Source organism: Trifolium pratense, linkage group LG7, assembly GCF_020283565.1.
Source record: "Trifolium pratense cultivar HEN17-A07 linkage group LG7, ARS_RC_1.1, whole genome shotgun sequence".
NCBI classification, from domain to species: Eukaryota; Viridiplantae; Streptophyta; class Magnoliopsida; order Fabales; family Fabaceae; genus Trifolium; species Trifolium pratense.
Window position 1 is genome coordinate 43,793,924 of NC_060065.1, and position 24,471 is coordinate 43,818,394.

Sequence of the window (24,471 nt, forward strand, 5' to 3'; positions counted from 1 at the left end):
TCTTTCTATTATTTGTGGCTACACTTAATTATATTTTGACAATGCTTTTTTTGTTTGATGTTGATAATCTTTTTTGCCCTTGCTTTCTTGCTGCATTTGCAATTGCCCGTAATGTTTTGATTTAAATGTTAAAATAAAATAAAATTCATTCACATTAGTTAATACTTTTCCTAATCTTTTTGCCTTCTTTTCAATCATCTACATTGTAAAGTATACTCTATGCCCACAGCGGCAATTGAATTTGAAATGCTAATGGACTTGTTTGCTTGTAGCTTTTGATATTTTTATAGTGTATATTGTCAATTGCGGATTGCAAAGCAAAAAAAAAAAAAAACACTAACCATATCTCTACATATTCCATTAATTGCATTAATTTATTACATGGAGTGGACACTAAATTAGTAACCGTTATCCCATAGCATTTGTGGTACCACAAAATGAAGGTCAAAAGAGGCTTTCTCTAAATGGATAGGTATAATGTGATTATCCAATTTGTTAGCAGTAATTAATGTGTCATTAACTACTCATAAGCATTAACAAAGTGTGTAATGTTAAGTAGAACCATCAAGGACCTATCGTTTTCATAAAATGGTCCCAAAATAGTGGTTTAGATGTAAGGTGATCATACCAAACCATACCATGTGAACAAGTCACTTGAATACAATTTAACTTACTTTCCCTCTAGGATGAATGTGAAAATCATCAATTTAAAAAATTAGAAGTAGTAATCTATCTATGGGTGCTCGCGGTTTGGTTCGGTTTTGAGTATAAAAGTCATCATAACCGTGAGATAAAAATGCATGCGGTTCGGTTTGGTTCGGTTGATTTTTAAAAAGTCATCCAAACCAAACTAAAACAAACCGTGCGGTTCGGAAGAAAAACCATTCTGTTGTTAAAACTAAATGCGATTTTTTGCGGTTTCGATTTGGATTGATTCGGTTTGCAATTTTACTTTTGGATTGATTCGGATACGATCATCCCTATATCTATCTATGGAAAAATGTGTTACATTGACTTTTAATTGGGACTTATAAAAAGCCTTGTTGATCCATCGCGGCTCCAATATGTTTGGTGGTGGTTGGGAAATTCAAACTGTCGTGGCCAACCTCTTGGGAGGGGGTAGCGGTGGTCCGTTTTTAAGTTTTGTTTCGATAAACCTCTGTTCTCTAGTTTTGTTGTTTGCCCTCAGATCTACTTTGTTGTCTGCCCCATGTCGGTGGACTCGAATTGCGAGTCGTTGGTTCATGGATTCGTCATATGTGTTGGCGGTTGGAGTCATTGTAACTCTCAAAGGTCTGGAAGAACTGATAACTTCCTAGAGAGAATAACAACAAGCAAAGAGAACAAAATAGTAATACTATTTTGTGACTAAGAAAAAGTAATACTATCAGTGCATATAGAAATCCAGTTTTTCTTGTACAGCCATAGGCATACACAGTACCCCGACCCAATGTAAATGTAGCCCAAAGCAAATTTTAAATTGAGGTCTTTTAAGTGCGGAAAATTTCTTTTTTGACCCCCTATTCTTCTCCCAAACCCCCAATGTTGACCGTTTTGCCTTGGGAAAAACCGTTCGGTACATGAAACCCGAAACTATGTGATTTTGTCTCCTATAACCCGAAAACGCATGTTTAATAGCACTGTAAAGAACATTTTTTATATTTTTAAAATGTAGATTACGCTATTTGTCCAAAAAAAAAAATGTAGACTATGCATTGCAACAAAAAAATAGACTACGCGAGTTCTAAAACTCTTTTATCCTATTTAAATTTTTTAACTAATGTCTCAAGACATCAGTTAGCATTTTGTTGGCCATATTAATTTTCTCTCAAACTCAAAATAAGTTATATTATTGCTCTAATGTGTGTGATATATGTATGTTCTCTCTACCTTAATTATAAATAAATGTTTCGCTTTCGAAGTCATTCAATAACGTATGTATATATCATTTTTTTTAAAGTATCCTAATAGCTAGAAATTACACGAGTATCTGATATTCAAACCTCGACCACTTGATGTCACTACTAAGCTCGCGGAAATATGTATAAATCAGTTATTCAAAAAATTTAATAAAAGAATATTATTTATAATTTAGTTTGGAGGAAGTAATTTAAAGAATTTGTGTGGAATTTAAACTAAAATTTATCGCGGAATGCTCCATGAACTTAGGGGACGAAACCGGAAAGCTTGTTGCTTGCAATTGCATGTTTGAATGAGAGAGTACAATTCAACTGAATTCTCGGCTAGCGCAAAATATTTAAATAATTATTGCAATAAGAAAGCTTGGAAGTTGTCAAAATAATTTTGTGATCTACTTAGAAAAGTTAACTTGTTTGTTTTGATGATGGTTTAACAAAGTTTCGAATTTCATAAATAATTAAAATTGATGACAAAAATGGAGCAAATCAAGTAAAAGATGTACACTTTTTCTTCTCGTGCCATTTTAGTAATGGAGTATGGAACAAAGTTTTATCTTGGTTTCAAAACTCTCTTCCTTTGGGAGCGGTAGGAATCGATCATTTTATGGCCTTTGGCGAGTTGTTCAATGTTAAAGATAAGAGGCATATTCGTCATTTGGTTTGGTTGGCCACCACTTGGAATTTATGGAAAGTCCGAAACAACGTTATTTTCAACGGTGGCATTATGGATGCGTCAGCGCTTTTGGAAGAGATTAAGCTTACTTCTTGGTTATGTTTCTCCCGTCGGTTTGGTCGTAAAGCTTGTATTCCTTTTTGTAGTTGGTGTTTAGATCTGTTGTCGTGTATCCATAACTCTTGAGTTTTTTGTTGTAAGGATTTGAGTACCCCTTATATTATAATATAATATCATTTGATAAAAGGCGAATGCTACTGTGCACAAGTTGCACAAGTTGTGTATGATGAAAGACAGTTATTGATCATTAGATATTTTAGTTTCACCAATCTTAACATATAGTTTCCCACACATAATTATTTTCTCCTAACTTCGTCACTTTCTAGCCTGCAATTGTTGCACTGCAAAAAAAATTTCCTGACAGTAAACAGTAACACCACTTATGGTTATTCTTATCCAGCAACTACAATACATCATCAATGGTGGTCTAGATCTATATTTGACTAAAACTTAATTATTTCAAAAAGAAGCACAAATCTTCTTATTTCATGAAGATGATAAATTAATATTCTAAAAAATAAAAATTATTCTTCAAAAAAAATATTCTAAAAATTATCAAATTTGAGTGGGTCTCTTGAACAAAAAATAGATTTCAACTTTTTAGTGCAATTTTCATAGAAATATTTGTGTTTGGAACAAAATCCAGATCTTAGAATAGGGGAATGAAAACAAAAATTGGTGACTTTCAAACATATTTTTTTCAAACAAAAAATAACTTATTTCAAATTCATACCAAGACCCAAATCTCGGATATTCTTGTTAAGAATTACGAGTTCTCAAAGATATGAATCAATATGGTAGAAATCTTTGGTGAATGTTTAACAACAAGTTAAGCAAAAGAGGAGAGAACAAAGAGAGAGAAAAACAAAAGTGAAAAAAACGAAGAGAGAGAAAAAGAGTAAAATAATCATGTGTATGATGGACCACAATAATATTCTAAAGAACATTTAATCCAACTGCATAATTTGGTCTTGCACGGTGAAAGACATAGTAAGGTCTTTCACATTAGAAAAAGCCTCATTGGATTATCAAAAAAAAAAAAAGTAAAAGATGTACTTTCAGTCTCATAGATAAAGACTTTTTTTATATTTATTAAATAACTTATGTATCTTAATTCATATTACTCCCTCTGTTCTTTTATAAGTGTCCAGTTAGAATGATAACATCAAATTAAGAAAGTGGATTTTTGCATCTTATTTTCCTATTATACACTCATCTTAATTCACCAATAAATTCCTATTTTTTTTCCCTTTTTCAAATAAATTTATTGTTATACAAAAAAAAAATGAATCATTATTATTGGTAACAAATTCAGTTTAAATCTGAATATAATAAGGAATGAACAAACTTTTCTATGTAAAAAAAAAAGGAACAAACTTTCCTTTTTAAAAAAAAAAAACTTTAGTTTTTCAAATATATATAAAAAAATATTATTGAAAAAAAATAAGAATAATTGACAAAGGGTATAATTGACAAATCGTATCCTTAAAACACAAACTGGACAATTAATTAGAAACGCTAAATATGATAAAACTCGACACTTATAATAATTAGAAACACAAATCATATACATCAGTTATTTTCTTTATAATTTAGTTAGGCAATTTTCTATAAGATTCACTTCAATCAATGAGTGCTATATTGTTTTTTTTTTAAATAAAGAAGCTAAATTAGTCCACCCAAATTGACACTAGAGAGAATCGAACCTCAGACCTCAAGAGAAGCACACTCACGGGTCCCAAGTCAATACCAATGAACCAACTCAAGTGGGTTATTGAGTGCTATATTGTTAGATAGTTAGGTGGGTGAGTTTATGGTAATGACTTCACATTTTCTATAGACTAAATTATATAAATAAATGAGCGAATTAAATTATATTGGTCTAACATTTAATTAACTACACAATTTTTAAAATATTTTTAACATATTTAGTTTCTTTAACTAGTATTTCGAGAGCAATATTTAGCGTTTTCCATTAGGGCTCGTTTGGTGCACATATAAGAAACATGATAGGATAACTGTATCATATCATGTCTCAATCCAGTGTTTGGTGACACAGCAGGATATGATAAGTTAATCCTAAAACTTATCTTATCTTGTCTCTCTAGTTAAAAAATTTATCCTGAATTTGAGCTGGGTTACCAGCAGGATAGGATAAGAAAAAAAATTGTTGATTTATTCTATAAAATATATTTTAAAATAAAAACTGAAAATTAAAAAAATAAGTTGATAGTAAATTAATAATAAAATAATTAATTTTTAAATATATATGTGATTTTCTTACAAGGATAATTTTGTAATTTATATAATCTAACAAATCAAAATTCTACTAAAATTAAAATATTTTAAAGTAAAATAATTATTAAAAAAATTGCAAAATAGGGATATTAATTTAAATTTTATAACAAATTAAATATAATTTTTTTTTACAATGGTAGTTTTATTATTTACGTATGAGATATATCATATATTTATTTAGCTTATCTAATATGTATAATTGAGTAATTTATTTGATCATGATTCATATAAAAAATTTAATTTTTTTTATTTTCTCATGATTTTTATTTAAAATTTTAAAAAGTTATTTGATTACTTATTTATATTTTTATTTATAAAATTCAAAGTATTGGAATATAATTTTTAAAAAATAATAATTGTTTTACAAGGGTAATTTTGTCATTTAAATATGTTATGTATCTTATCATATTGTTTTTTTTTTGAAGAAGTATCTTATCGTATTGTTATGAGTAAGTATGTATTAAAAATATAATATAATAGTTATCATGTTTGTTATCCTGTGTGCACCAAACACAGGATATGATAACTACTATCTGACTAATATCATATCCTATCATTATCGTGTTGTATATCATATTCTGTCACTATCCTATCATGTGCACCAAACGGACCCTTAGTGTATTACAAGTTTCCTTAATTAAATCCTTCAAAAAAAAATCCTTAAAAAAAAATCCTTAATTAAATAAATTTTAAAAAAAAAACTATGGCATCATCATGATGTAGTTGTGAATAACTCATATCATATGTATATGAGCAATTTATTTTCATCCTTCTAAAGTCCATGGTTTTGTTGAGTCAATACTCAACACGTGCAAACAACAGCTAACTAAGGGCAATGCAATACTACTAGCTACTAACTAATAATAATAACCTATATATAAATTGAAACTCAAGTAAGATCGTAACTTGCGTCAAAAAAAAAAGTAAGATCGTAACTACTAGTGCTTCACAAATACTAGTTAAAAAAACTAAATATAGTATAAATATCTTGTGAGTTATATGGTCAACTTTTTAAAAGTATAAAATGTGATTTTTTAATACAATTTTTTTTTGTAACAATATTTGCCTAAACCTCATAAAGGAAAATATAGTTCATGTTTAACGATTTAAAGTTTTTGTTTGATGTCGCCTAAATATAGTTCAGTTAGTAAAAATATTATATGTAATATGCATGGATTTGAGTTTTAATTTTGGTGCACCCACTTTAAATTTTAGCCACTGGAGTACTTGATATATATAAAAAAAAAAAAACACATTTTGCTTGATCTGCCAAATTTTGTCATCAACTTAAATATATTATTTATGGGCACGTAAGCTTTCTTAAACCATCATCAAAACAAGTTAAACTTTTCATAATGATTGCAATAGTTAATTGAGAACTTGGAGCACAAAGAATCATGCATGTATGCTTGTACATTACTTAATTGTTATGCTCTAACCGAGAATTTAGTTGAATTGCACTCTCTAGCTAATTCAAACTAACAATTGCAAGCAACAAAGCTTTCATCCCCTAAGATCATGCAACATTTCACGATGAAGTTTAGTTTAAATTCCACACAAATTCCCTTAAACTATCACACACACACTACAACAATAATTCACCACTTATTTTGAGTTTGAGAGAGAATTAATTAAAATGGCCAACAAAATGCTAAAGCTCACAATAATTCTCTCTTTACTCATCTCTCTAGCTTTGTTTGTTTCATCAAATGACGATGACATAAATAATCACAACATGGAAGAAGAAGACGATGACGAAGAACAAGAGTTATATGTTGTCGACACCCCATTACAAAATCAAAGATCAAGAAGTAGATTCTTGGCAACCATAATAAAGAAAGGAAGACAATGTAATCGTGAGACAAATAATATATGCAATGGGGTTAGAGCAAACAAGGGAAAAGATTTGCTTTTTTGTTGCAAGAAACATTGTCGTAATATTTTGAGTGACAAGAACAATTGTGGTGTGTGTGGTAACAAGTGCAAGCAAGGTGAAAAATGTTGCAATGGAGTTTGTACCAATGTTATGTCAAATGTTCATCATTGTGGCAAGTGTAAGAGGGAGTGTTTAAATGGTGATCCGTGTGGTAATGGATTTTGTGGTTATTGAAGTTAATTATTACAAGGTATCGCCGATCGTTGTACAAAACCGTTGGATTTAGCGAGACAAATTTTCTCTCTCTAGATCTAACGATTCATCAAGGTCCGTGCAACGGTTGAGGCGATCCTTTCATATATATATATATATATATATATATATATATATATATATATATATATATATATATATATATATATATGTGTTTATAAACTATATAATATATTATATTGCATTTTTTTAATAAATATTATATTGCAGTTTTGAAATATAAAAATATGAGAAATGTTATATATGCATTGTTTTAACATAAGATATTAATTATCATTGGATAAATTTTATTTTTTTCCAATATTGTTAGTATTTAACATGTTGAAAAGAATGTATTACTGGCATTTCTCCTAAAATATTTTTCAATCAATCTTGTGACATATACTCATAGCATTTATTGTTGGTGTGTCAGAATGTAATTTGATTTTTAGTGTTATCACTACCATGTCCTATATGTGGTAAAATAAAGATTTTCGATTATTCTTTTGAAGTTTGTGCATTTTGAAGAGTTTGTTGAACAACATATTGTTGCACTTTTAGTACATCTATGCCCTATTTGAGGAGTGTTTTAGATATTGGAATGATCATGTTAACAAAGTGTTTATGGAGTGTTTGTCTGAAGAGACTTGATGAAAGAAAAGTTAATAGTAGCAATTTATTGTGTCATATAATCGTCCTCAAGATGTTGTTTATTGTAATGAATGAATATATCTTTTAGAAGAATCTAGATGAATTGAATTGATGACTCATTGGTTAGTTTGTTAGGATTAATCAAACCTATAAATAAAGGCATGAAGTGAATGTAATAATTAAGCAAAATGAATGAAAGAAGTTAGTTATTTTTAGCTTAGTGTAGTTTGTTAGTAGTTTTTAGAAATTATTTCTTCAAGTTATGAACAACTAAAAAGTTGTTCATAACATTTATCGTATCAAGTTGGTAATGGTTCACTTCATATTCTACGGAACCTAAGTTTAGCGATTGCAATGTGTAGGGTATGAGTATGGTATTATAGTACTCATTCTCGTATTCACGGTTTTAAAAATATTTGTATCTCTCTCTGTATTCGCGTGGGTAACAATCTTCATACTCGTGTCTGTACAGTATGGGTTCCTCATACTCGTTCTCGTACCAAATGTAACAATTTTCACACGCATGAAGAAAAAAAATCTGGTTAAGAGAGGAGAATCAACCTTTTACATATAGAGAATAATTTACGTAGTATTCATTAAAATGAAACTAATGACTATTTTACCACAGTTGTTTTTGAGAAAATTTAATCACAATAGGAGTTGTCTTACCCTAATCTTTTCAAAAGTAATCGTCTCCTAATTAACATCACAGACTTCATGGGGAGCAGGCTTGTTTCAACTTTATTTATTTCCTATTTTTAATTCATTTATAAAGTTGACAAATTATGATCTCTAATTAACCCCAAAAAATAAATAAAAAGTTGACAAATAACATTACTACATGCTGGCCTATTTTTTCTATAACGCGTGGACTTTGAAATTCAATCCCAAAATTTTAAGATGGCAAGTTGTTTAATATTAAATTGTCTTTCTCTTTTGGTTTTTTAAAGTTGAATATTACCATAGATCTATATTGATCATTTTCTAAAGTTAATATTAACAAAAGGTACGTCCTTGAAATTTGAATTACTTTGAGTTTCAACCGTTATTATCAATGACTAATTTTCGTTGGAGAACTTATGGGGTACACAAGGTAGACTCTCATCTCTCAAACCTCTGTTTCTATGAGAAATGGACTTAATGACTTATTTTGGCAAACAATTTTTTCGTATTCGGGGTTCTTTAAATTGAACAGGTGAACTTAATGAGGTATTTTGGCAAACAATTTTTTTTTCTTTTGTGTAGATAGACGAAATGACAAAGTCATTATAAATTTACACACTCAAATAAATGAGTCGGGGTTCGAATTTCATTCAAGACGTCTGGCCAAACAATTTAGTTAACAACTTATCACATGAGATTTGACTTTATCTTCCAAAGTCAAAGTGTCTAAAGGGTATTTTATTAAAAAAAAAAATTAAGTTATATTAGATTTAACTCATCTTATAAAACTGATTTGTAAAGTGAGAGGTGTCATTATTTATAAATTCACCGTAAATCTTATCTTTATTCGATACTAGAGTTTTTTTCAATATACTACTTTTAGTTTTAACATACAAACTCTTTCAAATACACCATACAAAATTATTTTTGTGTACTAACCATCCGGTTTCTATGAGAAACGGATTTTGGTAATTCGAAATTCGATCGCAAGATAAGTAAAATATGCTTAAAAATTGTTCCCCCAGCTTCTCAAGAGGAAAAGTTAATGTATATTCTTATGTGAACAGGAAGGCATGATCTATGAATATTTTCATTAATCATAGTCAACTAATTAACAAGAGACAGCATAGCATCAAAGGCTAAACTTTGCAGATTGTAGTACATAAAAAAATTTAAGCTGAATTAGTCAAGTAAAAAAGATGCTATACACTAGAGAATCAAGAACAAGTGGTATGTATAATATAAAGAGAAAACTATTCAATGCAACATGCAATATTTTATAAGAAAACTATAGTGTTTAAATCATCCTAAATGCATGACACACTTAAGTGGTACCTCACATTAATTCTTATTGCCTTAGCATTACTAATCAAAAGTTCGCATATTTTTCACACCTAGAAAACAATGGCCATAACCCTTTTCAACCTCACAACTATTCTTTCTCTTCTAATAACTTTATCTCTACACTACCAAATAGCCTTCTCAACTAATACATATGAATTGGATTCATCATTTCCACATTATAAATCAAGAAGTAGATTTTTGGCAACTACAATAAAAAAAGGTGCACAATGCAATCCTCTTACTAAAAATATATGTAATGGGATTTTAGCAAATAAGGGAAAAGAGTTACTACAATGTTGCAAGAAAAAATGTGTTGATGTTGTTGGTGACATGAATCATTGTGGTCAATGTGGGAAGAAGTGTAAGCAAGGAGAACGTTGTTGTGGTGGAGTTTGTACTAACATATTGTATAATGTTAATAATTGTGGCAAGTGTAACAAAAAATGTAAACATGGGATTCCTTGTAGGATTGGATTTTGTGGGTATGCATGAAATTTTAGAGTTTAAATTTACTTAATTATTTTGGATTATGGTTAGATTCTTTGAATAAATTGTTGCATTTGAATTACTTGAATTATTTTACTTTCAAAGTTCTTGATTTTGAATATGTTTGTGTACTTTGTATTTTTTTCTTGGTTGAATTTTGTTTCTCATAAAATATGTAGACTTTTTTTTGTCTCAATGAAATTGAAGACTTATTAATTTCAACCATTCATATTGTGATTTCAACCATTCATATTCTGGTAGACTTGCATCCAGATACCAGTTGATGTGTTATATGTATCTAAGCTCGAGTCCCATTTACGTCCTAGTTCGCTAAGCTAGAGAGTCTGACACTTGATTGGCTTCTCTAACAATGTGTATCTAAGCTCTCCGTATACATCCTAGTTCGCTAAGGAGTGAATGTGATTAACAAGAGGATAGCAAGAGTGACTCATAGCGCAGCCATCTTCCGAAAGGTTAATGGTGGTCAGAGAATCACTCTCCATAATGATAGTATATGTATATGTAACCCCGGTGACGAGCTAATTGGAAAGCATGAAAAATTCCACATAACTCTACCACAGAAGATGAACACACCCCACAGTTTGCACTAAAAGCCACAAGATGAGCTCCTTGTGCGTCACAAAGGATTCCATTACAAGCAGCTTTACCATTCGGGAGAGAGGTTGTACCCTTAGAATTGGTTTTAAACCAAATAGCCGGAGGAGGTATCCAACGATTAGCACTAAAATACAGGTAATGAGTATGGATGTACATGTATTTATTACAATCTATAGTAAATATTATGAGTATGAGGACCTCAACTATGCGTATACTAATAAGATGAATCAAATTAATTAATTATGATCAATTGTCAAGAATTAAATGAGAAAAACTTAAAAAGATGACACAATTGGAATTTAAAGTGAAGTATTCCAATCCTGTCATACAAATGCTAATCACATCACTGGTTATGTAATGTGATCAAATATGCAGTTATTCACATTTACAATAATAAAAGAGGATTGAAGTTTTGTATATACACCTTTAACCTTTTTCTATGTGGCGATGAAAAGCTTCTACAAATATCGAATGAGCTCCACTGCAAACTTTCCTTTCTTTGTGGTGTTTACTTCTCCTATCTGTACCAAAATGAAACAAGAAATTACTCAAAAAAGTGGTTTATATCCAAAGTCATTCAGATAATCTTGGCATTATTTTAAGCTTGTAAGTTACCTTTAATCTCCCCAATCCACTAACTGATACAAGATCTCCACTCTTGATTGTGGTTCCTTTGCTAGTAATTGGGATCCAGTTGATACGTACATCGCCATTGCTACAAGCACGACATGTTTAGCACAGTCATCATGTAAATATAAGCAAAAAAAAATTCATGTCAAAGAGTCTATGTTGTAATGAAACATGAATCATGCTCAAACAAGTATGTCATATGCCAAAATAACCAAAGGATAAGAAAATCTATGAGCAAGAATACATTTAGTGAAAATAAGTGATGCTTTATGCAGAAACAGATTTTGGAATAGGATTCAGAAAACAAGCTCTCAAGGAGTGTACTACAATCGTCAGCAATCAACAATTCAACAATATCCAGACATGATATATCAATTGGGGATTGTAAACCTGATCATGTCAACTAGCTTTGAACGTGAAATCTTAAATCCTGCGCTAGCAACTGCATCAACTCTTAGTGAAGCTTCTGTAGTTTTGAATGATTTTGTTCTGTGCAATAAGCAAAATTGGTGAAGTCTGAATCACACGGTTAAGTATTGTGCTAACTTGAGACCAGGATGAATATGATGATACCTTGGTGGTTCATAATCAAGAGAAATTAATGGTATCTTGGTGCACGTTACAGGAACATTACGAACCTGAATAAGAAGAACGCAATCAGAACATAATTAGCAACACTAGTACAATACTCAAACTGCTTGAAAGCCGCACGACAAAAAAAATAAAAAATTTACTAGTAGGTTAAGCTTGTTATATAGAATAAACATCGCCATAATATGCGACATCATAAATCATGTCTATATCCTGTCATATGGATATTGTCATAAAATCCTGTCGTAAATTATGTTTGTAGACAAACCATTTAAATCTGAATCATTTTTTAATAATTTTATTGGGAAAAAGCCAAGGTCCATATTTAAAAGAGATAAGGCGTTAAAGAGTTCATAAAGAGTGGTAGTCACCTTACAAGCTAGCTTTGTAAGGAAGAGTTCGGCCTTGTATAAAAACTAATAGATTTAACCTATAGTTTTTACTAATCTCCTCCCTTCACGTCTAACAATTGAACTACCACTCATATGTACTTTCTTTACTAAATCTTCTACAAATCTTCTCCATGTTTCTCAAATCACTTGAAGGATTCTCTCAATTTTCCCGTAATAAGTGCTACCCCAACCCTCTCTAATAAACCATTTTGGAGGATAACCTGTCTTGTGTCTCCACTTACACATCATGGCATTCTTATGGAGCTTCTTTTTTTGTTGGCTTTTAACGTCCAACGTTCAATACCGTACATTAATTTAAAGGTCTTATAGGTGTGCAATAAAATTTCCCGTAAGTTTGAGTGATGATACTTTTCAATCACAAATGACACCCAAAACGCTCCTCTATTTCATCCATCCTAAATGAATCCTATGATTTACACTTCTTGTTTCCCGTGTTATTCATATGGTGGACTCGGAGATACTTAAATGACTTGCGACAAACATCTTTGTTCTACGGTCTTCCACAATACCTCTCTAAGCAAGCTATTATGGACCTTCTCCGTGATGATGAAAACTAAATGAGATCTTTTTTATTCCTCTAAGATATCTCCGTCAATCTTCATAACAAGTATGTTGCTTCCATGATCAATCTTTCTAGCATAGATTATATTATCTTTCTATAATAAGTGTTTATTGTCTTAATCTTTGCTCATTTATTCTCTCCCATATATAGTTCATAGTAGGCTTATGAGTTTAATCCCTCTATGATTTATTCAATTTTGTATCTCACCTTTGTTCTTATAGACAAGAATTGAAGTGATTGTCCTCCACTTGTCTAGCATTATCTTTAGACCCTATAACCTCATTAAGGAGCTTTGAGCCTTCTTATGAAAATGTTAGGATAATGGAGAGAGTAAAAGTAGTTGGGATTAGTTAGATAAATTATCAAATTAGAGAGGATTATAAATAGGAATAATCAAGATGGAGGGAATCATTTTCTGACTATGATAGTTGTATGTGAAAGAGGAAATTTGTGAATAAAAAAAAACCTTCAGAAGAGATATCTCTCTCCTATTCTCAATCATTCATTGAATAAATTTTCCTTTATTTTCATTTGTTTCTATCAATTTCTATTATTCCTCTCCTCGTTCATAATAACTTTTCTCTCCTAGACCCTTCCATATCTCAAGAATGTAAACTGTGAAAACTGAAAAGCAGCGAGTAATGTTACCTTATCCAGTGCTGCCATAAGAAATTCAACAAGTTCTGGTACAACAATTATCTGAGCACCCTGTTCTCCCTGGGTAGCCAAGGAAACAAAGTCAAAGCTTTTAAAAATATGAATGAGGGCTTTTTTGCATATGCACATTGTGAAGGGAAAAAAAATTATCCGGAAATACAACAAAAAAATGGTTAAATAAAACATAGAAAGAATGCAAATAAGATAGTAATGTATTCCAGGTCACGTCCAAAAACTTTAAGTTAACCAATGGTTATGGATCATCATATCAACATAACTACAAACTAAATTATAGAGAAGTCCCCTAACTCAACATTAGAAAACTAGCTTGTAAGGTGAGGGGTGTCTCCTACATATGAATACCTTTTCAGACCATATCACATGTAATATGAGAGATATGTACTACTTCAGACAAGCAAAGATTTTCTTTTTAGGTTCATTGAATGATTGATGTATTTGGTCTAAAATGTAGACTAGATACATCAATTAATCAATTAACTTGAAAAATGAATCTTTGCTTATATTTGAGACCGGAGGGAATACTACAATTACAACTGAAGTTTATTACAACTCCATTTAACTACAAATAATGTTTTCCTTAACACAGTTTCATAATTGTTATAGGAGTTTTTTGGTATAAAGAATGTAAAATGAATTGGTTATCTAAAAGGAAAACTATGTATACCAGGAAGGCATATCCGTGAGAAGCTACAAATGTTCATTAAACAGTCATAGTTATTCCTTATGAAAACTCTACCGATCCTCAGTTTTATAAAACATCACATGACCATGGTTAAATAATAATATTATTGAAATCTTATGTTACTACCATTTTGTGCACAGATCACAGTTTTCAACAAAAAGTTCATGTCATAAATGGGGAAAATATTAGAATACCTGCAATATAATATCTCCAAGTTTCTCCCTAGTAATTCCTGTACCAAGAATTGAGCCAAGGAAGTCACCATGAGAGCAAGGCTCAAACTTGAAGTTCCCTGTGATGCTGAAAAGAGTAATTTTATGTAAATACTAAGGCATCTACGAGCATCAATAATTGATGTGCTGAGCTTGGTAACTTTGGTAACAAAAATTACCTCAATGCCGAAATAACATCTGGATCACTTGTCAGTTCATCTGGATGTCCAACAGAAATCCGGCACCGCTCAGCCTAGAGAACATATATGTTATGTGTCTACATGCGATACGATGTAACCATTTTAATGTATCAAGGTAATGGAAAACACTTATAAGTTATAACTAGATAATTACCTGTGGATAACCTCCTTGAGCAAGTGCTTTAATGTCTGCTAATTTTTCCAATACTTGCATAGATTCCTTCAGCACTGGAGGGGTTAGAAAATTTGTATGGAGAATCTCTCGTTTTAATGATGCTCGTTTAGCCTACAAACAAGACAGGGATCAAATGATATTTATAGCATAAAATATATAATGGCTCAAAGGCCGAACCAGACCTCAATTTTTGACACATGTAATGAATATTAGATTTCCACGCAGGAAGAAAGGGACTTCCAAGCTGGTGACAATCTAGAATGAAATTCATATAGATCAGACGAAAAAACAATAAAGTACCATCTCAAGAACATGCTTGACTTCATTTGCTACACTTTTCTCCCCAACCCCCTTGAGCAACACATCTACTTCTCCTTTTGAAGCTTGTACTGTCTTGCTTGCACCTGAATCTGCGCATCATGTAGTCATGAATATATCTTCTCCATCAACCAGTATGCATCTTCATAAACCATCAACCAGATGATCAAATAAAGGATAATACATCAAAATTGCTTAGTAGTTAGTTAGTAAGGGGAATGCACAAGCACGTGATTTAAAAGCGGTATCAAGTCATAAACATTACTGGAATATTTGATGCACGTACATAACCACTGGCACCGATATGGACTCTACATGATACTAGAGCAAGGAGATATGTACCGAAGAACTTACCAAGGGAACCACATCAAAAGACCCTATACCATATCTAAATCCGAAACCTTAAGGTGATAGATTCACGGATCTTTCCATTTTATATGGTATTCACTTTGTCCAATAATATACAATGCAAAAATCCTTCACTCACACCCACATGACACTAACATACGAGTTGCCAATAATCTCTTCTTCTTATGTAATTCTTTAACACTCCTCGTGCACAATGCACAAGTCTTTACCGAGAACTAATGGTCGACACAACAGTCATTCAACAAGCAAACCAAGATTACTTTTTCAAAAGCCATGTATCTGCAAGCATGTTGGCATTCTTCACCAAACCAAGACATGTCTTAACCCTTGTATCACTACTCATCACTTGGACCAAGCCCACTACCAAACATATTTTCAAGAGACTAGTCTGCCACAGCTATACACACGCTACCACTAATCGTCAGGTCACGCCACTTGCTCAGTTTCTTGTACCACCATTTAGCAACCATGGTTTTTTCAATACTATCAAATCAGATCCAAACCATCAATTCTCATCCCAGGTAAGTCTATCAACATATATCTCTCTAACCCCCAATGTCATGTATTCCCTTATATGTCCCAACACAAACATCAAGCTTTGACAGACACAGACACCGAAAACGACACTGGTCATAGTTTAAAAAAACGAAACAATAAAATGTAACCACATATGTCGTGTCAGACACCAGACACACTTTCGATCTGAAGCGGTAGTGCAACATACTTATTTGATTAATTGATCAGTCATGCACTTTAATTTGATTTAATTCTATGAGTAAAGTTTCATTTATAACACAAGCTCTCAACAACACAGTTAATAATCTATCCTTCACTATCCAAAGCCCCTAGTAGTTTAGAAAAATTACAAACGCCAAGTTTTGAACTTTTCAATAATTTATGAAACCCTTTAGTCCAATTAAGCTATATTCATCACCATGTTGAGTTGGAGACAAACTCTAATTCATATAACTTGAATTAAATAATGCACAAAATAAACAATTCCATGTCCTTAGTTTTTCAATACCCACAATTTGTTTTACAAAAAAGACTACACTTTTGAACAATTGAACATAATGGGTATGCAAAACAGAATCAAATTAATTACAAAGAATGCAACAATGGAAGAAGAAAGTAGAGACCTGAAGAAGTGGAAACAGAGAGAAGATGAGAGGTAAGGGTTCTTTGAAAAGAGAGATTGGCATTGGTGCGAAGATTATGAGAATGAGAAAGTGCAAAAGCATGAGTTACTACTCTTCTTAGACAACACGCAGTTCCAAAGCTAGTGGTAGCAGTAGCCATGGCCAAGAGGTGATTCATTCCACATGTGGGCTTTGTTGATAATTAAATTTTGGTTTAAATATCTGTTTAATCCCTCTAAATATAACTAATTTCAAATTTAGTCCTTGTATTTTACTCAAAAAATTTAGACCTTGTAAAAATAATTTCTTTGTTTTTGCTCCCAGGAGTATGTTTGATTTAGCTTTCCAAAACAGCTTTTTAGTTTTTAAAAATTTTAAAACAATATAAATATATATATAGTTTTTGAATATAACTGGACTGGGCAATGGGCTTAAGAGAATATCCAGTAAGCCCAATTAGAGTAAAAAGAATGATAAGCCCAAATCAACTAAACCCTAGAGCGTCCAATAGGCGATTAGAAGCTAAGGCGTGACTGGCAACCTTAAAGCAACGCCAAAGAGGGCGAATCCAATGCTACGGTAAATATCTTCCCCTTCCTGGTATCAACCGCTAACTTAAGAAAGAAGAAATAAACTTCTAGTAACTGCCATAGCTTGGAAACCAAGGCTCTCATCCCTACTTTCACGCTGCATCACCGAAGAAGATGCTAAGGACCGGATTTTCAGGAACCCTTGCTTGGAGAAGAAGACTAGAAGCTCTATAAATAGCTCCATACTTTCATTTGTAAAGGGATCGAATTCTGACTTATAAAAACTCCCAGGGTTGTTGGGATTGAACTGAGTGTAATCACACCATTTGATCAATAATACAAACCCCCTTGTTTTTTACCAGAACATTTTGGCGCCCACCGTGGGGCTGCGGTAAAATCATTTGATCCCAGCCTACCACATAAAACTAGACAAAAATCAAACATCTCCACAAACACACAGTGATACTGCTTTGCCGTCATACCAATTTTTCCATTTGAATTCTGATGATGTCACCGTCGTTGTCAATCAATTTGGGAAGTCATGGTTGATTCACGAAATCTTTGTTCTCATGATACTCCCTGGAAGCCATTATAGAAACGAAGAAAAACACCCACTGCGTGTTTTGTTACTTCAAATTAAGTTATCATCTGGGAGTGTGTTGTTTTCTCCCCCAGCATAGTATGGTCGCCGCTGGCCAAGCTTCATGTGGCAACAACGAAGCCGCCGCCGCCGTCGGTTGTGGAGAAAATGGCATCGCCGCAGTCAGACTTGTGAAGGAACCGTCGCGTTGCCGTCGGATTTGTGAAGGAATCGCCGTGTCATAGTTTGATTCGTATAGGAAACACCGCTTCATCACCAAGTTTATGAAGGAATCAGTGTAATTACCCAGGTTCGGAAAGAACATGACGACTGATCAAGACGAGCTCAACATCCGTCTCACAAGAATTCAAGCAACACAGACTCTATGCGGAACAGACTCTATTCAAAATCCTCAGGAAAGTACTCTGAAATGCTTTTTAACTATGAAACTTCTCTGCAATTTATTATCTTTGTTCGTTTAATGACATTATCCTCTTAATGAAAGGTCCATGATTAGTAATGTGTTCTGGATAAATTAAGTCTGTGTGTATATGCTTCTTGAATAAAATAATTTATTGAATAAATAATATTAAATAATATGTGTGTATCACAATCGGTTTTGATAGCCGTATTTTCCAAATTGTTGTGGACTACTAGCTTGCCTATTCAAACATGATGATTGTCACTGTTAGTTTACACAACGTGATATTTTAGAGTCCAATAGAAAAATTGGTTATATTTCTTGCCTTTATATGATAGTAGTTATTTGTCTCACTGATATACAATTATGTCACTTTTACTTGAAAATAAAATTTGAATCTTCTATTTTTGGAACTACTACTGAATTCGCTATTGACATCGAGTGAAATTTCAATGACATAATGACTAACGATTTTTACGGGAATTTATGATCCAAGCCTAATTAATAAGTATATATAGAATGATACTGTAGATGAAATATACTTTCAAGCAATAGATGCTCCAAGACTGTTAAGATTGTTGGGAACAATCTGGGAATAACGTGTTAATCGAATTGAAATAGTAGCCACTAAATGGCTATACATTTTTCATAACGTTTGTTTGTGTGTCCTTGCATGTGCAAAATACTTTGAGCGCAACACTCCTGCTAAGAGAGGTGATCATAAAACACAAGCAGCTGAACATTGATTGCCACTCGGTGAGATAGAAGTCGCCAACTAATATTTCAGGTTCAAGCATATTCCGCGATAACCACCGCAATGGAATTCAATCTCGCCGCGCCAAAACATGTACTTGTAGTCACTAACCATTATCGGATCATCGGTTAGCTTGAATGATCATAACCCAGGTGATAACTTTCTTTTCTCTTTAATTTTACTGAGGATGTATTGCTCAGTTACCAGTTCCTTTAATTTCACGGATTCCAGTCATCTTTAATATTCTGCTGTTATTGATGATGTGGTGTATGTGCCATGTTATAGTTAAGTTAATTAGTGATTTTGGATTTGTTAATCATAAACAATCAGTAATTGATGAAGAGTCAAAATAATTCAAACTTGTGGACTTGTTGTACTCTGTTTTTCACTTATCCTAATACTTCGGGTTAAAGGATTCTAATACTTCAAGTTTGAAGGAATAAAATGTTACTGTAGCACCCTTGGTAGTTATATGCTGTTATTATTATTTTTGCAATGAGATAACACAGGAAATGTGGTTCTTATATGTCTCTAACGTCATCTCTTATAACGTGGTGTGTATTTTTCTTACATGTGCAAAATACATGGAAAGCAACACTCTCCCAAGAGAAGGCGAAGTATAAGCAATTGGTCATTAATGCCACCCGGCGAGATAAAAGTCGCCAACTAATATTTCAGGTTGAAGCATATTCCGCGATGACTACCACAATGGAACTCAGTCTCGCCACGCCAAAACATAATTGTTTTTCTTGCTAGGCGAGGAGCGCCGCGACAAACCGCCCATGGCGGTATCATTTTCGTTTGTTTTATTTTTCATATATTATTATTGTTGAACCTCTAATGTATCAAAGCTTATTTGCAGTAATCATGATTAAGCTGCGGGCTCTGAACAAAAAATTATTCAAGATCAACTCATATGAAAGCTCTGAAGAAAAACAAGGTTGAAAGGCCTTGGCGTTACCTGTAAGTCTTACGAGTTGGGTACGTCAGAAAAAGAAAAATTAAACAAGGTTGCAAGGCCTTGGCGTTACCTGTAAGTCTTACGAGTTGGGTACGTCAGAAAAAGAAAAATTAAACAAGGTTGCAAGACCTTGGCGTTACCTGTAAGTCTTACGAGTTGGGTACGTCAGAAAAAGAAAAATTAAACAAGGTTGCAAGACCTTGGCGTTACCTGTAAGTCTTACGAGTTGGGTACGTCAGAAAAAGAAAAATTAAACAAGGTTGCGAGGCCTTGGCGTTACCTGTAAGTCTTACGAGTTGGGTACGTCAGAAAAAGAAAAATTAAACAAGGTTGCGAGGCCTTGGCGTTACCTGTAAGTCTTACGAGTTGGGTACGTCAGAAAAAGAAAAGTTAAACAAGGTTGCAAGGCCTTGGCGTTACCTGTAAGTCTTACGAGTTGGGTACGTCAGAAAAAGAAAAATTAAACAAGGTTGCAAGGCCTTGGCGTTACCTGTAAGTCTTACGAGTTGGGTACGTCAGAAAAAGAAAAATTAAACAAGGTTGCAAGGCCTTGGCGTTACCTGTAAGTCTTACGAGTTGGGTACGTCAGAAAAAGAAAAATTAAACAAGGTTGCAAGGCCTTGGCGTTACCTGTAAGTCTTACGAGTTGGGTACGTCAGAAAAAGAAAAATTAAACAAGGTTGCAAGGCCTTGGCGTTACCTGTAAGTCTTACGAGTTGGGTACGTCAGAAAAAGAAAAGTTAAACAAGGTTGCAAGGCCTTGGCGTTACCTGTAAGTCTTACGAGTTGGGTACGTCAGAAAAAGAAAAGTTAAACAAGGTTGCAAGGCCTTGGCGTTACCTGTAAGTCTTACGAGTTGGGTACGTCAGAAAAAGAAAAATTAAACAAGGTTGCAAGGCCTTGGCGTTACCTGTAAGTCTTACGAGTTGGGTACGTCAGAAAAAGAAAAGTTAAACAAGGTTGCAAGGCCTTGGCGTTACCTGTAAGTCTTACGAGTTGGGTACGTCAGAAAAAGAAAAATTAAACAAGGTTGCAAGGCCTTGGCGTTACCTGTAAGTCTTACGAGTTGGGTACGTCAGAAAAAGAAAAATAAACAAGGTTGCAAGGCCTTGGCGTTACCTGTAAGTCTTACGAGTTGGGTACGTCAGAAAAAGAAAATTAAACAAGGTTGCAAGGCCTTGGCGTTACCTGTAAGTCTTATGTTGGGAAATCGTTTCATAAAACACTTTTATAAACGCAGGGGAATTTTAAAATTAAGATTTCCCATCAATGGATTCTTGTGAATGAGCATGATCAGGTCTAGAATATTACCTTTGAAGAACAAATCTTTGGCCGCCTTTATCGATCACAAGCACCGCACTTGCAGCACCTCCACTTAGTCCACACGAACAAAAACCTTCGATCTCACAGTGCTAGCTGTTCTTGGATGAAGGCTGAGGGAATTTTGTGCGGTTTAGGGTTTAGAGAAATTCAGAATTTTTCTAAACTCAGTTAGGGTTTCAAAAATGTAACTTCTGAACTTCATAAGGCTCTATTTATAGAGTTTCTTATGAGGTCTTTAGTTTACACGAAATTGGGCTTCTCAAGCCCAATAACCGTTTTTCACTAACTGCACCCCCACAATAAGTCTTACTTATTTTTCCCTTCTTAACTGTCCTTATGTGTGTGACCCTGTAGGTTCTTATGACGTTGGCAATAATATTAATCGTAATATTATAAACAGTGAGCGGTACCTAGCAACACATCACTGTTACCCAAGTCATAGGAATGTCACGTGATCTGACTAACCTTTCCGTGATAAATATCTTGTGCACAATTACCCTTTTGTCCTCATGTCTATATTGAACACAAGGCATAGTATGTCATCCTTGTCTAGTTCAATATTGGGCCCATAGACATATCTCCCGTTATGTAGGAGGGACAAATTTCATCTAGGTCACTCATGTCCCTCAGCATGATTCGTGGGATACCCATCAACCATCTTTATAATTATCCAGTTACGGATAACGTTTGAATGACAACAAGGTATTACACTCCTGCATCTAGGGTACATAGTGGTTTCAGGTCGAAGGGTGGAATACACCTTTTATCACTATGAGAAAACTTATGACATTTCATAACACTCTATGTAGTATTCTCATGGTGGGTCAATCCGATATAAAGTTACCCTTAACATTTATATCTATGTGAAGACTTGATAACTCATTATCCATGATCAGTGAGATATGATCATCAGTCTACCAACATAATAGTCTTTATGCTTTATCGTTATCCCATTTCACAATAAAACTTGACTATGGATATGTTTAAGAATAGTGTTCTTATATTTAATGGAATCTCACGATTAAGTCATACTTAACGTTCCATAAGTGAACTGACTATTCTAGGGACTTTATCATTTTATCATATATAAAATTAATAAAGAAAAGCCTTTTATTTGATAAGTAAATTATTCAATACATTTATTATTCAATTATAAGTAATTGGCCTCTAGGGCTTACACCAACAATCTCCCACTAGCACTAGAGCCAATCAGGCATACTCCTAATACCTATGCCCCTAGTGTGGCCCTCATGCTTCGGCTGAGCAAGAGGCTTTGTAAGTGGATCAGCAGCATTGTCAAGTGTTGGTACTCTGCATATTTTCACATCTCCTCTATCAATTATTTCTCGAATAAGATGATAGCGCCTGAGTATGTGTTTGGACTTTTGGTGAGATCTAGGTTCCTTAGCTTGTGCGATTGCACCATTGTTGTCACAAAATAATTCAATGGGATCCACAATACTAGGGAATATGCCAAGTTCAGTAATGAACTTCTTTATCCAAACAGCTTCCTTTGCTGCATTTGATGCAGCGATGTACTCAGCTTCGGTTGTAGAATCAGCAACTGTATCTTGCTTTGAACTCTTCCAGCTCACAGCGCCACCATTTATGCAAAACACATAGCCTGATTGCGACCTAAAGTCATCCCTATCTGTTTGGAAGCTAGCATCAGTGTAACCAATTACATTTAGCTCTTCTTGGCCTCCATATATTAGGAATGAGTCTTTAGTCCTCCTTAAGTATTTAAGGATGTTCTTGACAGCCACCCAATGAGCCTCACCAGGATCAGACTGATAACGGCTTGTTGCGCTTAAGGCATATGAAACATCTGGTCGAGTACATATCATGGCATACATGATAGATCCTATAGCCGATGCATAAGGGATCTTACTCATGCGGTCTCTTTCTTCTTTAGATGAAGGAGACTGTGTCTTTGAAAGACATAGGCCATGTTGCATAGGAATGAATCCTTTCTTGGAATCATGCATATTAAAGCGTCTTAACACTTTATCTATGTATGTACTCTGGCTCAGGCCAAGCAGTTTTTGTGATCTATCTCTATAGATTCTTATTCCTAATATATAGGCTGCTTCACCCAGATCTTTCATAGAAAAGCAATTCCCTAACCAAGTTTTAATTTGTTGCAAGGTAGGGATGTCGTTTCCTATTAGTAATATGTCATCTACATATAATACTAGGAATGCGACTATGCTCCCACTAACCTTCTTGTAAACACAAGGCTCATCTTCATTTTGAATGAATCCGTACTGTTTTACAGTTTCATCAAAACGAAGATTCCAACTTCTGGAAGCTTGCTTCAATCCGTAGATTGATCGCTGTAATTTGCATATCTTTTTGGCTTCTCCTGGAATGCAAAAGCCTTCAGGTTGTGTCATATACACATCCTCAAGGAGACTCCCATTAAGGAAGGCAGTTTTTACATCCATCTGCCAGATTTCATAATCATAGTATGCAGCGATGGCAAGTAAGATCCGAATGGATTTGATCATCGCAACTGGTGAAAATGTTTCATCATAGTCTACCCCATGAATTTGTTTGAAACCTTTAGCAACCAATCGCGCTTTGTAGGTCTGTACCTTTCCATCCATGTCAGTCTTCTTCTTGAAGACCCACTTGCATCCTATGGGTTTAATCCCATCAGGAGCTTCCACCAAGTTCCAAACTTGATTTGTGTACATGGAATCCATTTCAGATTTCATGGCTTCAAGCCACTTCTCAGATTCAGGGCCAGTGATGGCCTCTTGGTAAGTCACAGGCTCATCTTGATCCATGAGTAATACATCGCCTTGTTCCGATATGAAATATCCATATCTTTCAGGTTCTTGACGTATCCTGTTGGACCTACGTGGTTCTTGTGTTACATGAGCAGGATTTTCTGTCACAATATCTTGTGCATCCTGCTCTTGTTCCTCCATTGGTGTGTCACTACTTTGTGGATCGTGAATTTCTTCAAGATCTACTTTCCTCCCACTGATTCCTTTGGAAACAAAGTCCTTTTCTAGGAATACTCCTGTTCGAGCGACAAACACTTTGCCCTCAGAAGGATTGTAGAAGTGATATCCTTTTGTTTCT

General features: G+C 33.6%; 2 protein-coding genes across 4 annotated transcripts; one reads left to right on the plus strand and one right to left on the minus strand.

Annotated features, from left to right (window-relative positions):
• Positions 1 to 6,544: 6,544 nt before the first annotated feature.
• LOC123895155 (protein GRIM REAPER) lies at positions 6,545 to 7,176 on the plus strand. The gene has a single exon (XM_045945380.1). It carries the CDS (start codon positions 6,587 to 6,589, stop codon positions 7,058 to 7,060), a length of 474 nt encoding a protein of 157 aa, XP_045801336.1. The 5' UTR covers positions 6,545 to 6,586; the 3' UTR covers positions 7,061 to 7,176.
• Positions 7,177 to 10,436: 3,260 nt separating this feature from the next.
• LOC123895157 (putative RNA-binding protein YlmH) lies at positions 10,437 to 17,014 on the minus strand. 3 transcript variants are annotated; one of them, XR_006804107.1, is made up of 11 exons: positions 16,810 to 17,014; positions 15,284 to 15,393; positions 14,963 to 15,094; positions 14,788 to 14,861; positions 14,591 to 14,696; positions 13,685 to 13,753; positions 12,044 to 12,108; positions 11,861 to 11,959; positions 11,456 to 11,555; positions 11,236 to 11,361; positions 10,437 to 10,578 (listed from the first exon to the last, which is right to left on the minus strand). XR_006804107.1 is itself a non-coding variant. In XM_045945382.1 (10 exons), exons 1-10 carry the CDS (start codon positions 16,985 to 16,987, stop codon positions 11,299 to 11,301), a joined length of 990 nt encoding a protein of 329 aa, XP_045801338.1. In that variant the 5' UTR covers positions 16,988 to 17,014; the 3' UTR covers positions 11,030 to 11,298. The 3 variants fall into 3 exon arrangements, 2 of the variants coding, with proteins under 2 accessions (XP_045801338.1, XP_045801337.1); XM_045945382.1 differs by lacking the exon at positions 10,437 to 10,578 and having other exon boundaries at positions 11,030 to 11,361; positions 15,284 to 15,387; XM_045945381.1 differs by lacking the exon at positions 10,437 to 10,578 and having other exon boundaries at positions 11,030 to 11,361.
• Positions 17,015 to 24,471: the final 7,457 nt, after the last annotated feature.

Bases quoted from the DNA above. Each gene is read 5' to 3' on its own strand.
- LOC123895155 (XM_045945380.1), top strand. From the start codon at position 6,587: ATGGCCAACAAAATGCTAAAGCTCACAATAATTCTCTCTTTACTCATC.
- LOC123895157 (XM_045945381.1), bottom strand. From the start codon at position 16,987: ATGAATCACCTCTTGGCCATGGCTACTGCTACCACTAGCTTTGGAACT. The intron at 14,697-14,787 runs GTAATTTTTGTT...TACTCTTTTCAG, and splicing joins GATGTTATTTCGGCATTGAG to CATCACAGGGAACTTCAAGT. The intron at 11,960-12,043 runs GTATCATCATAT...CTTATTGCACAG, and splicing joins CTTGATTATGAACCACCAAG to AACAAAATCATTCAAAACTA.